Below are 12854 nucleotides of genomic sequence, written 5' to 3' on the forward strand. Positions count from 1 at the left end.
GTGGATTGAGTTGAGGATGGGATTGTGACATGCTTTCCAGTATTTGGGGTTCATAAAATATCTATCTTGAAACGTTTCATAGCTTCGAGGCCTGCAATCCTTGTGCTATCTAAAATTGGTGACATTTATTCTCTCTAGTATCCAAATTGGTAAGGTTGGAAAGTAACAGGGAGGCTGTTAACTCTTGCCAGCTGTACCTACTTAGACACGTGGCATGTATTTTAAAAAAATTTATTTCAAATCGGTAATTAATATTAATTTGTTAAAAAAATAGACTAATTAATTTATTAGTCCCTATATCTCGACAAAACACACTGTTTAGTACCTGTATTTTTAAAAACACATGGTAAGGTCCCTAACCTTTTTCTCAGTGAACTGTTTCCGTCTGTTTGTTAGATTTTTTACCGTTTATGACTTTGGAAATGACTAAATTACCATTTACTATTTACCTTCAACTTTAGAATAGGAAATCCAATTTAGAAGAAGAAGCTATTTGTATGGAGAACAAGAAAAAAAAAAGACCCAAATGCTTACGAATTTGAACGATTAAGAAAATCAAGAAGAAGAGCACTCAAAGTTGATTTCGGATGCATTAAAGTTTAAAGGAAAATAAAAGAAGAATGCAAATCCAAATTGACTAACAAAATCTTCATGAGAGTCTAACGGCAGGGACTAAACAGTTCACCGAAAAAAACGTTAGGGACTAAACAGTTCATCGAGAAAAAAAAAGTTAGGGACTTTATCATGTGTTTATGAAAATACATGGACTAAACAGTATGTTTTGTCAAAATATAGGGACTAATAAATTAATTACCCTAAAAAATACCAAATAAAATCCCCAAACCACCGTAGATATTTGTATTTGTTTTTTTTACACAAATTAAAATTAATTACTGATGGCTCCTGCCTTAGTAATGGCAGAATTGCTGCTGGTGGAGTTCTTCGGGATGCTGGTGGCGCCTGGCTGGCTGGGTTTACCCATAACTTAGGTACGGGCTCCTCCTTTACTGCAGAGCTCTGGGGGATCTTGTCTGGCATTAAACTCGCCATTCGCATGGGTGTTAAAAGACTTTCGGTGGAGTCTGACAATTTGGAGGCTATCAACAGGATTTCGGATAGACAGGCTGTTTGTCTTAAGAGTCAGAATCTCATTAAAGCCATCTTGAGGCTTCGTCCTGCCTTCGATTCTCTTACCTTCTCCCATATTTATAGGGAGCAAAACCGCGTGGCGGATCGCTTGGCAGCTGCTGGGCATGGGGGGATGTTAGGTGTTTCTATCCTTTCCGTTCCTCCTTCTTTTCTGTTACCTTCTCTTCTTGAGGATAGGATTGGGGTCAGTCTTCCTAGACTGATCCCGGGTTAGGTTTTTGTTTGTTTGTTTTTTTTCTTCCCTTCTTACCAAAAAAAAAAAAAAATTAATTACTGATTTGGAATAAAATTTTGATCCATAGATGGAGTAAATGTTACCAATTTGGACACTGCATGAGGCAAATATCACCAAATTATATTAGGCAAAAGTCAAAATTTTGGATAGCAAAAAGGCTTTAATCCTAATTTAAAATGATCAATTGTTTGGTTGTGTAAATATAGTCCAAAATTATAGGTACAAACGACAGTGTTCTTAATCTGATCACTAAGCCTTGAAAACGGGAAGGTAAAGTTTTTGCAAAGGTTAAGAAGAGAAAATTGAGCAAATAGAGCTGATTGGTTTTATTGAAATGTCAGAGATTTTTTTTTTTTTTTATAAAGTCATATTTTTCTTTGTTATTTATTCGACATTGTACATTTTTACAACCTATACTATAATTGGGCTATAAGAAGATTGAATGATTAACTCAAAGCCTAGTAAAACTATCGAATTCCTTCTTGAAAATTTCATCTGCGAATCGAGGCATCAGTATTTCTCGGGGCTCTTCCACACCCATTCTAAATAAATTTCACATGGGATGGAGAAATCCAGGCTCACAAGCTGCCTCTACTTATCAATTTCGAATCATTTAGACTCGAGTTGAGCTGCCTCGGCTTAATCAAATTCCAAATGATTTAGACTCAAGGAGTAGTCCTTAATCAAAATTGCTAAATTCATTTAGACTCGAGTTGAGCTGCCTCGGCTTAATCAAATTCCAAATGATTTAGACTCAAGGAGTAGTCCTTAATCAAAATTGCTTTGGTGAAGAGTGGTATGGAAAGTGTGTAGACTGCTACATTCAATTGATCATAATAGTTGATCCTACAACTGTGGCCTCGTCGTACCTTTGAAATTTTGCGAGTTTATCCTTTGACTGATAAACACATCCATAATTAACCTTGAGCTATAAATGGGAATGGCAAGAAAATTGTCTCGTGCCTTGACAGGAATGAGAAGTAGTCAAGATTTCAATACGAGTTCTTCAACCTTCAAGATGCCAAGATGAGTTCTTCAATATAGCCTTGCATCCAGTTGTGAAAGGAAATGCTAAGAGAAATGATCAAGATGCTAAGATGAGTTCCTCGAATCTTATGGCTTTGCTCACAACTATAAATAGGAATGGCATGAGACATGATCAAAACGTCGAGTCATCTCGAGTCTCACGATCTTGCCCCCAGTTGAATCTAGCAAGCCACTTACCTACCTTAGCTTAACAGGTTACAATAGAGCATATAAGCGACTTCTAACTTTTGCAGCTATTATTTATGGTAATAAATCAGTTCTAATAATATGCCAACACAAGCTCAAAAAAATATCAAGCTACAAGTTTTTTTGGCCTAACAAACTAAACTAGCAAGAAAGCATACTAAGGTTTTATTTTCACAAAGAATACACTAAAAATAAACACAAGAATAATAGTGATAACTCTAGTATACTGACCACCTACAAATAAACATTTGAAAACTTCTACAATCAACAGAAAATGATTAACCGTGATCCTTAAGCAAATGGGTTCCCTCCAATAGAAGCAACAGGTCCTTGTGCTTGAAGGTTCCTGCTTAAAAGGCAATTTTAGTGAATTTTGCATTTAACAATTTTTTCAACAGCCTCCTCGAAAAAACAAGAATAAAAAAACTTACGCTAACTGAGGGCTTGATGCTTGTCCTGCCATATATGCCAACCCACCTGCAGCAAAAAGACCGGTGAGAGATTTGAAGAAGCAAAAGGTTTATATATTTCAACAGCTAAGTATAAAATGCAGCAAACTGCAGTGGAATCGACAAAACTCAGGCAGTAACCTCCTCCATATTTACACATAGGATAAAAGATTCTGTGAAAGCTTCACCTTGTTGTGCAGAAGGAATATAATTTGTTCCTGTATCTTGAGGAAACCATGGTTCAGTAACACCAGCTAGATTAGGCAATGCACCTTGAAAAGAGCTCATGTCCAAGAACTGCAATACAATACAGCTAGATTAAATTACATATTTGCAACTTTAAATAAATGAATGTTCGTTCCATTTGAAGATTGTATTTGCAAATACATGGAAAGATAAGTTTACAATGATTAAAAATTATCACTTAACCAGTAACATTATATATCATTAACATGAATCGTCTCTAAGAACTGTTTCTGAAAATATGGCATAAATTATAGTTTACACCTCAAAGTTGCATGAATAGATGCTAGATAAATTTCTATATCCCTGCTTTAATATTGAACCTAAAGCACGGGACAGGGCATGGCTGCTTGACCATTTCCTGGGTTGCATGCATGAAAGCTGTAAATTATTTTCTTGTGAGCACCTGCAATGCGAACCTCTCTCTCCACTGACTTCTATTATTCTATAGTTTTTTTCTTGTGACTGTTAAAAAACTATATTTTGGCTGTCTTTCCCAATAAAAACCCAGTAAGTATCCAGAAAAAACTAAATGTTGTAGGAGAGGAAAAAGACCAAAAAAATTACATTTTGGGTGTTTCTTTCCACCAGTTTGATTCTCTACCTCTCATAAAGAGCTCACTAACCAAAATCACAGCACCCCAAAATTGACATTCATTTTTCAGTTATCTTTATACATGAACAAGTCCAAGTGACAAAAGAAAACTCATTATCAGAGGTAGCTCACTTCATTTGACAATTTAAGTCCTGACTCATCATAACATATGCCTAAAAAAATTGACCAAGAGAGAAAACTTACTAAAATCATAAAATCAAGAACATGAAGTTACCATCTTAAACATCATAGGCAGTGGGATGAGGAAATCATTTATGTTAGAGTCAAATGCTTGTTTTAATTATAAATCACCTTCGAACCACCATTCTTACCCTATAATAAGTGTATACAGATTCAATGCTCTCTCTCTCTCCGTCTCTTACAACCCAAAATCCATGACATGTAAAATGGATAGAAGGAGATAACATAACGAAAGACAGAAACCTTCCAGGACTACAGAATGCATAAAATAGAATATAAAATTGTCTCTCCTGAACAAACATTCAGACAAATTATTTGACTCAGCACTATCAACCACTGCAAATTATAAATAAATGATATACCATATCGCTTGGCTCCAAATCAGAATCATAGGGAAAATCAAATGGATTAGTTGATTTATGATTAGTTGCATATGATTGATTTCCTTCCTGCAGTAAGAAAAAAGAGATTTGTCATTAGATAATTGCTCTTACTACTTAGCAGGCACAGCAAATGCAAGATACAAACCATCATAGGATTCACTGCAGGTGTATACGCTGGCTCCAACATAACTTCTGACAGTCCATTCAGACCAGGGAGACCACCGTAAGGAGCAGATCTTTGAATATGATCTAAGTTAGGATCCTGCAAACCAAAATTTTGAATACAAATTGAAAATGCAATATAGCATGAAGCAATATGAGGTAGATGCAATCTCTGAAAGCTTCATGCCAAAACAAAGGTCACCGGTTGATGAAGGCATGTAGTTCCCTACCTGCGGTTCAGTATTTTGATCAGTTTCCTCCGAAGGAGAGTGTGTAATAGGACTGCCAAAAGCATTCCACATCTGCAAAGAAGCAAATGTGGTATTCATATGCATCAATACTCTATTAATCAAAAGCATAGATGAGTGGAGCAATGCTATTCTGTACTTGATATACCACAACTTTAGTGATACAAGAAATGCAACTTAAAAAGTACGCAGGATATCTTACAGGAGCACTTGTGTTCTCAGGAATTTGAAAATCGTGTAATCCATTATTCTTCCATGGATCAGATACTGATGATGACCCTTGGACACTAGAGTTCTGAAAAGGTGGCCATTGCATGCTTGTATTCGAGCTTGAAACTTGGTCAAACTTCACTGAAGAACCTACAAACTGAGTTACTGAAGCCTTAAGATTTCCATTCCCTTGTGTGGATGCAATGGGCTGAGTATCAAAAGTAGCCCATCCTTCATTTTTAGGGGCTGATGGCGCTGGTATATTCTGATCCAAACTATTAATTAACTGCTGCTGGGAATTACCAACAAAAAGGTCAAGGGATACAGGCATAGTTGTTTGGGTAGTTTGATATGCATTTGCTGATGAAACTGGGTCTAATGGAGATGCCTCAAAAAAATTGGCAGGTGGTGCTGGTAGTGTTTCTGGGAACTGAAATAAATCAATTGGTGAAGCTGCAGAAGCATCTGACTCTGGAACAACAGGTGCCTTAAATTGATTCAAGCTGTCATAACTTCCAGAAGCCTTTTGAATTGTAGGCATTACATCCTGGTGAGACGCAACAGCTTGCTCAGGCTCTGAGACAGCATCTACTAAACCACCCGAATTATATGACCTGAGAGATATGGAATTGCTATCAAATGATCCCATGCTTCCCAAAGACGTACTTCTCTGAATAAATGAATAACCTCATATCAGATGACCCAAAAACACGATTGGCAACAAGAAAACTTGTTAAAACAAATTCGGCGCAACAAATACAAACATAATTTTATATGACAGGTAATCAGGCAATAGTCCTAACAACTAGGGCACTTAAAACAAGAGGCTCACAAATTCTTTCTCAACTAGTTACATAGAAAATGAAAATGAAAAAAAATGCGTATGGATCTCTTCCATCTTGAAGATCAATCTAAAACAACACAATGCTGCCTCCATGATAGAAACTCTATCTCAATTTACCATTTTCCAAGTATATCCAAAGAATCAAAATCTGACGGTATTTAAAAGAAGAATTTTCTATGGAATCTCTAGGAAAAGGGTAAAATTGAGCTAGGGTTTCTACCATGGAGACAACATTGGGCCCTTTCGTACAATATGGGTAAAATTGATCTTTCCCAGTAACCTTAGGAGCAAATTTGGACCTTATCCCAAGGATAAAACAAAAATTTAAACATCCTTGGTAGTTAAGTTGAAGTTGTGAGGTTCAATTAAGGCAAAGCCGTGACATACTTGATTTGCAGTTTCTATGGCACACAATATTGCCTATGATCTTCTATGACAGTGGGTCAGCAGGAATTTCATCCTTTATATACAGCAAGCATAATGAGATGTTGAACAAACAAATTCATATACAGATGAGAAGGTCATGAGAAATATTATCACATCTGGTTTGCTCTTAGAACTTGCCTCTGAAAATAGATCTACTCTTTGATGTGCATCTTCACCAAAAGCATCCCTTGGAGCCTGAACGGGTGTACTGCTAAAGCCAATCTCCTTCTGAAAATTTGGAGATCCTGCACTAACCAGATCACCACCACTTGATGCAGAGAAGTCTGAAAACCTAGAAACAGAACCCTCATTTGCAAACCTGTCCTCAAGCGTTCTTTCACTTAAGCGAGTAGGACTACAAATGAAACTAGATATCTTCCCCGCATTATGGCCTCGATCTGATCCAGGTTTCCGAGTAAGAACAACAGCTTGTTTTCCATAACGTCGATCTTCATACTGGAAGTCATAAGGAGGACTTTGAGAATAAGAATGATAAGAACTTGCACGCCGTGTCTCTTCTTCATTGCTTCTGAGCCTCTGTCAAATTCATTAATGAACACATATTATGATTTCATTCAACATTTGCATAGTGATTCACATAAGAACGCAGCAATACTGAGATATTCATTCAGTATGGTTTAGTTCCACCTCCAAGAACATAAGTTTCAGAGAAACCTAAAAGTTTTGGCAAAAAAGAATGTCCCATCCCAGCCCCCGAAACTACAAACAAAAAACAAATAACAAGTAATAAATAGCTGCATACATATTGCTACGTCCACAACAAGTTTTTGATATGGAGGCATCCAATAATACCGGCAAAATTTTACCTGCAAATCCCTCGGAGGCTTTTCATGGCTCTTTCCACCAGCATATTTTTTATCAACATATATTGTCTTTATAAATTCTCGCACTTTATCAGCATTGCTGAAAAAGAAAATATAATTAGAGAGGATTGACATTTGTGATGTATATGCTTAGTACGAAAGCAAAAGATCACATCTTGCACCTGTTGTCAGGCAATCTCTGCCTTTGTTGGTCCCAATCCCTCAAGTATATTTCCCTTGCACGCTGGAAAGGTGAATATTTCATCAGTGGAAGAACAATCATCCTACTGTTTCCAAAACCAATGAAAATCAAGCACCATTTATACCTGATTACCACCATTTTGTAGTGCTTCAACTTCTTGAGAGGTGAACTTGGACATGGACACGGACTTCACTCGATGAGTGAACTCACGACTGTATAACAAGAAACAGAATTAAAACAGAATAACAATAATATAATAATAATTAAATAAAATAAAGGAACAACTATTTCAGATAATAATAATAATAATACCAATCAAACCCTCCTTATCAAAGATAGTAGAGATTATAACTGAATTGGAAAATACAATAAGAGTTTTACTATTACAGCATTAAGCAAGTTAAATGCAATATTATAGCAAAAGTTCACAAGCTTCAAATAAATCCTAATTGCAATAACACACTAAATATGGATGAGCAATTATACTCACGAGTAAATGCATGCACACACGATAAACATTTTATCCCTCAGAAGCTTGGAACTCATACAGCATAACAATTTTCAGGTTAGGTTACTCGTAAAAATGAAGAGCTCTAGTCATTGAAGAACATGAATACTTGGAACGAAATTTCATTTGATGGAATGAAATAACAAAACTGAACACTTCATCTAAAAGAAAGAAAATTTGAAAAAAATAAAAGCACAAGGCGAAGAAAAATCATCAAACAATTGAAAAATACTTACTGTATTCCGCTGCAAGTCATACAAACAAACGTCCAGAAATTAGTGCAAACATATTGTGGACCCTGCACAAAGAAGAAGCACTCCAACTTAGTCTCAAAACGTAATCACTCCAGCAAGCAGCAACAACAACAACAACAACAAAGCCTTAGTCCCGAAATGATTCGGGGTCGGCTAACATGAACCATCATATAAAACCGTGAAAATCAAGTCGTGTCAGCGACACAGATTCGCTCCCTCCACTCCGTCCTATCCACTACCATATTTTCCTCAATTCCCAATAAACTCATATCACTCTCGATCACCCTCCTCCAAGTTTGCTTAGGTCTTCCCCTACCCCTCACCACTACATCCCTTTGCCACTCTTCGGTTCTCCTAACCGGCGCATCAAGCGCTCTACGTCTCACATGGCCAAACCACCTTAGTCGGTTTTCTCTCATTTTATTCTCAATAGATGTGACCCCTACTTTTGTCCTAATTATTTCATTACGCACCCGGTCCTTTCTCGTGTGACCACACATCCATCTCAACATACGCATCTCCGCCACCGACATCTTATGGATGTGGCAGTGTTTCACTGCCCAACACTCCGTACCATATAACAATGCTGGTCTAATTGCCGTCCGGTAGAATTTTCCCTTCAATCTATTAGGCATGCCGGGATCACAAAGGAAACCCGTAGCACTCTTCCACTTCGACCAACCAGCTTTAATCCTATGAGCAACATCTCCATCTACTTCTCCATCCGTTTGGATAATAGATCCTAAATACCGGAAGCAATCCGAGGCCTGAACAACTCTCCCATCTAGGATGATTGTCCCTGCCTCCCTACTCCTACGGCCGCTAAACTTACACTCCAAATATTCTGTCTTACTTCGACTCAACTTAAAGCCTCTAGATTCTAGAGTTTGCCTCCATAGTTCCAACTTCATCTCCACTCCTTCTTTCGTCTCCTCAACCAACACAATATCATCTGCAAACAACATGCACCATGGTATACCATCTTGAAGTGAACTTGTTAGTTCATCCATAACGATGGCAAAAAGAAATGGGCTTAGTGCGGAACCTTGATGCACTCCAATCGTAATAGGAAACTCTTCAGTCTTCCCAACACTAGTACGTACACTCGTGCATACTCCCTCATACATGTCCTTTATGATGTCAATATATTTCCGCGAAATGCCTTTCCTTATCAAGGCCCACCAAAGTACTTCCTTTGGTACCTTATCATATGCTTTCTCCAAGTCAATGAAAACCATATGCAAGTCTTTCTTCTTATTTCGATAGTGCTCCATTAATTGTCTCATTAGATGGATGGCTTCCATAGTTGATCTTCCCGGCATAAAGCCAAACTGGTTTTCCGAGATCTTCACCGTCCTCCTTAGCCTTTGTTCAATCACTCGCTCCCAAAGTTTCATAGTGTGACTCATTAATTTGATTCCCCGATAGTTGGCACGATCTTGGACATCGCCTTTGTTCTTATACAAAGGGATTAAGGTACTTTTCCTCCATTCTGATGGCATCTTATTGTTTCTCCAAATTTTGTTGAAGAACGTCGTCAACCATTCGATTCCTCTTTCTCCCAAACATCTCCAAATCTCAATAGGGATGCCATCAGGTCCTACTGCTTTCTTCAACTTCATCTTACTTAATGCCATTTTGACTTCACCCTTTTGAATTCTCCGCAGGCATTCATGATTTATCATATCGTGATGGATACTTATATCTCCAACATCTTGTTGGCGATCTCCATTAAATAAGTCATCAAAATAGGACCTCCATCGTTCCTTGATATTCTTATCTCCAACTAGGACTTTCTGGTCCACATCCTTCACACATTTAACTTTTCCGAGATCTCGCGTCTTCCTATCTCTCATCCGAGCAATTCTATATATGTCTCTTTCCCCTTCTTTCGTATCCAATCTTGTATACAGATCCCGATTCACCTTTGCTCTAGCATCTCGTATGACCTTCTTTACTTCCCTTTTAGCCTCTTTGTATTTTTCGTAGTTCTCGTCACTCCTACATTTCCCCAATAGTTTATAGGATTCTCTCTTACTCTTTACTGCTTGTCGTACTTCTTCTGTCCACCAAGATGTGTCCTTACCCGGTGGCATGCTACCTTTAGATTCCCCTAGAACTTCCTTCGCTACTTCCCTTATACTATGCTCCATCTTATTCCATATCGAATCTATATCTGAATCCATATTGCAAGTCCAAATATCTTTTTTGGTCATCTCATCCACAAATTTTTGTTGATTCTCCCCTTGCAATTTCCACCACTTAATCTTAGTCTCTACTTGAGGTGTTTGTTTTCTTATACATTTCCTACTTCGAAAATCTAGCACCACTACTCTATGTTGGGTTGTCGTACTCTCACCAGGGATCACCTTACAATCAATATAACTCTTTCTCCAAGCACTCCTTACTAAGAAGAAGTCAATTTGGCTCGCATTACCGCCACTCCGATAAGTCACTAAGTGGGATGTTCTCTTCATAAACCATGTGTTCATGATACTCAAGTCATAGGCTGATGCGAATTCCAAAATATCATTTCCTGCTTCATTCTTATCTCCAAAACCATACCCTCCATGAACACTCTCAAACCCATCTCGCCTAGAACCCACGTGTCCATTGAGATCACCCCCTAGTACCATTTTTTCATCCCTAGGAACCTGTTGCACCACTTCCTCTAAGTCATCCCAAAAAGCTTGTCTTATAGACACATCTAATCCTATTTGTGGCGCATATGCACTAATGACATTCACAACCTCATCCCCTATCACTAGCTTAACACTCATAATTCTATCGCTCTTCCTAGACACCGCTACTACCTCATCAATATACTCCCTATCAATAAGAATACCTACTCCATTTCTACCCTTATCCTTTCCTGAGTACCAAAGCTTATAACCCCAAGGAGCTATCTCTCTAGCCTTAGCTCCAACCCACTTGGTTTCTTGTAGGCATAATATATTTATTCTCCTCCTCTTCATAACATCTACAATTCCAGCTAATCTTCCTGTCAAAGAACCTATGTTCCATGTCCCAAAGCGTAACCTACTACCCTTACCCCTACCCCTACCATTACCGTGGACTAGCTTATTTACCCGCAACCCTTGCATATTTGACACCACCCCCGGGTCCTGGGGTGGCGCGCCGCTTCGGGGCGACGACCTAGCAACCCTTGCACATTTATCACTACACCCGGGTCTAGGAAGTGCAGCGCGTCGCTGAGTAGGGAACGCCCCAACGGTATTTATATTATGGTTCATGTCATAAGATGTGACTAAGTTTTACGCTGGCCGCCACACACCTACCGCAACCCTCCTCCTTTGTCCGGGCTTGGGACCGGCTGTAAAGGCCACCAAGTGACCCTCGCAGGCGGTAATCACTCCAGCAAGCAAAAAGGAAAAATCAAACAAAATAAATTCGTAAAATTTCCAAAGTGAAAAGGAAACTTTCTTTCTTATGAATTATGTTGGACAGAAGTTTTAGCAGACTAGAGTATCAAACAACAATATTACCCTATTTAGAAACTACGAACTGAAACTTCTACTAATTAAACAAAAAATTTGCTTAAAAATCTTACACTATGCAGAAAATACACTTCGCACATCCACGACTTAAATATCTACAACACAAAACAAAAATAAACAAGCATGAAAACAAATAGATGAAGCGATTACCAAGCTATTGCAGTTGATGCATCGACGATTAGGAGGTAACTTCATGAGACCTCTAATAATCTTCTCGTTACGCTCTTCTTCCTTCCTACTCCCCATTTCTCTACAGATACAAAAGCACAAAACAAACCCTAGAACTATTCGTTTCCCTCGACGGGAAGAAACCGAGCTTTTCCCAGTAAAAACCAACAATGAAACTGAAAATAATAATAATAAAAAAAAAAAACTAGGTTTGTTCTGGGTTTTACAATTCTGTTATTAGATGAACAGGAAGTGGAACAGTCTCTAAATTAGCTCGATTGAGACCACGAAATCGCCGATAAAGATACTCTCTCTTTCTCTCTCCAAATGTACCTCTCGTAATTTAAAAAGAAGAAAATGAGTTTCTAAACTAATAAATTAAGGGATGAATCTCTGAATGCAATAATTGAGGGTTTTAAAAAAGAAAGTATGTTCAACTGTGAACTCATTGTTTATATCGTGAACGTCTTTATCGATCAAAGGGGAAGCTGGCGAGGCGACTGGGCACATGTGGAATTTGCTGACTCCACGACTGCTTCACCGATTTATGAACTATACCATACTGAATGGTGCTGTGGAAGTAGCAAAATTTGGTGGGTTTTTGTTCGTGGAAGGGGGAAAAGTTTGTGTTATGTGCTTCAATCGAAGGAAAGTTTAGTTCGTTGAAAAATTGGATAAAAAATAACAAGCATTTGTTAATGGAGAAAGGAAAGGAAAGGATAAATGGAGATGCTCACACAACAAAATTACTTATTATGCAACGGAGTAGCATTTATTTTTCTATTCACATAACATAAATTTGTTTCAAGTTTCCATCTCTAATTTTTCACTATGTGATTGGTTACTTAAATTGTTTGAAGATGTTTCTTTAAATCTTAACTTGTTTAAAATATTAGTTTATTAAGTACACTTGATAATATTATTTTGAGTTTTTTACCGTTCTCATGGGAGCTTAGGGTTTTTTCTCCTTCTCGTGGGAGCTTAAGGTTTTATTCATTGTTA

At 37.8% G+C, this 12854-nt stretch overlaps 1 protein-coding gene across 1 annotated transcript; it reads right to left on the minus strand.

Moving 5' to 3' along the window:
• Window positions 1–2647: 2647 nt before the first annotated feature.
• On the minus strand, window positions 2648–12595 carry LOC136205732 (probable ADP-ribosylation factor GTPase-activating protein AGD14). Its single transcript, XM_065996470.1, has 13 exons — window positions 11835–12595; window positions 8149–8210; window positions 7529–7616; window positions 7385–7446; window positions 7206–7302; window positions 6517–6915; window positions 5101–5778; window positions 4881–4952; window positions 4634–4750; window positions 4468–4554; window positions 3255–3363; window positions 3049–3094; window positions 2648–2963 (listed from the first exon to the last, which is right to left on the minus strand). The coding sequence occupies exons 1-13, from the start codon at window positions 11928–11930 to the stop codon at window positions 2909–2911; spliced, it is 1968 nt and encodes a 655-aa protein (XP_065852542.1). The 5' UTR covers window positions 11931–12595; the 3' UTR covers window positions 2648–2908.
• Between the last annotated feature and the right edge of the window lie 259 nt (window positions 12596–12854).

This window comes from Euphorbia lathyris, chromosome 9 (assembly GCF_963576675.1).
Source record: "Euphorbia lathyris chromosome 9, ddEupLath1.1, whole genome shotgun sequence".
Classification (NCBI taxonomy): domain Eukaryota; kingdom Viridiplantae; phylum Streptophyta; class Magnoliopsida; order Malpighiales; family Euphorbiaceae; genus Euphorbia; species Euphorbia lathyris.

What these genes read in the sequence shown, in the direction of transcription:
- LOC136205732 (XM_065996470.1), bottom strand. Translation starts at nt 11,930, where the DNA reads ATGGGGAGTAGGAAGGAAGAAGAGCGTAACGAGAAGATTATTAGAGGT. An exon ending in ATGACTTGCAGCGGAATACA is followed by an intron (nt 7,617 to 8,148) that starts GTAAGTATTTTT and finishes CTTGTTATACAG; the next exon opens with TCGTGAGTTCACTCATCGAG. An exon ending in CTGAGAACACAAGTGCTCCT is followed by an intron (nt 4,953 to 5,100) that starts GTAAGATATCCT and finishes GCTTCTTTGCAG; the next exon opens with ATGTGGAATGCTTTTGGCAG.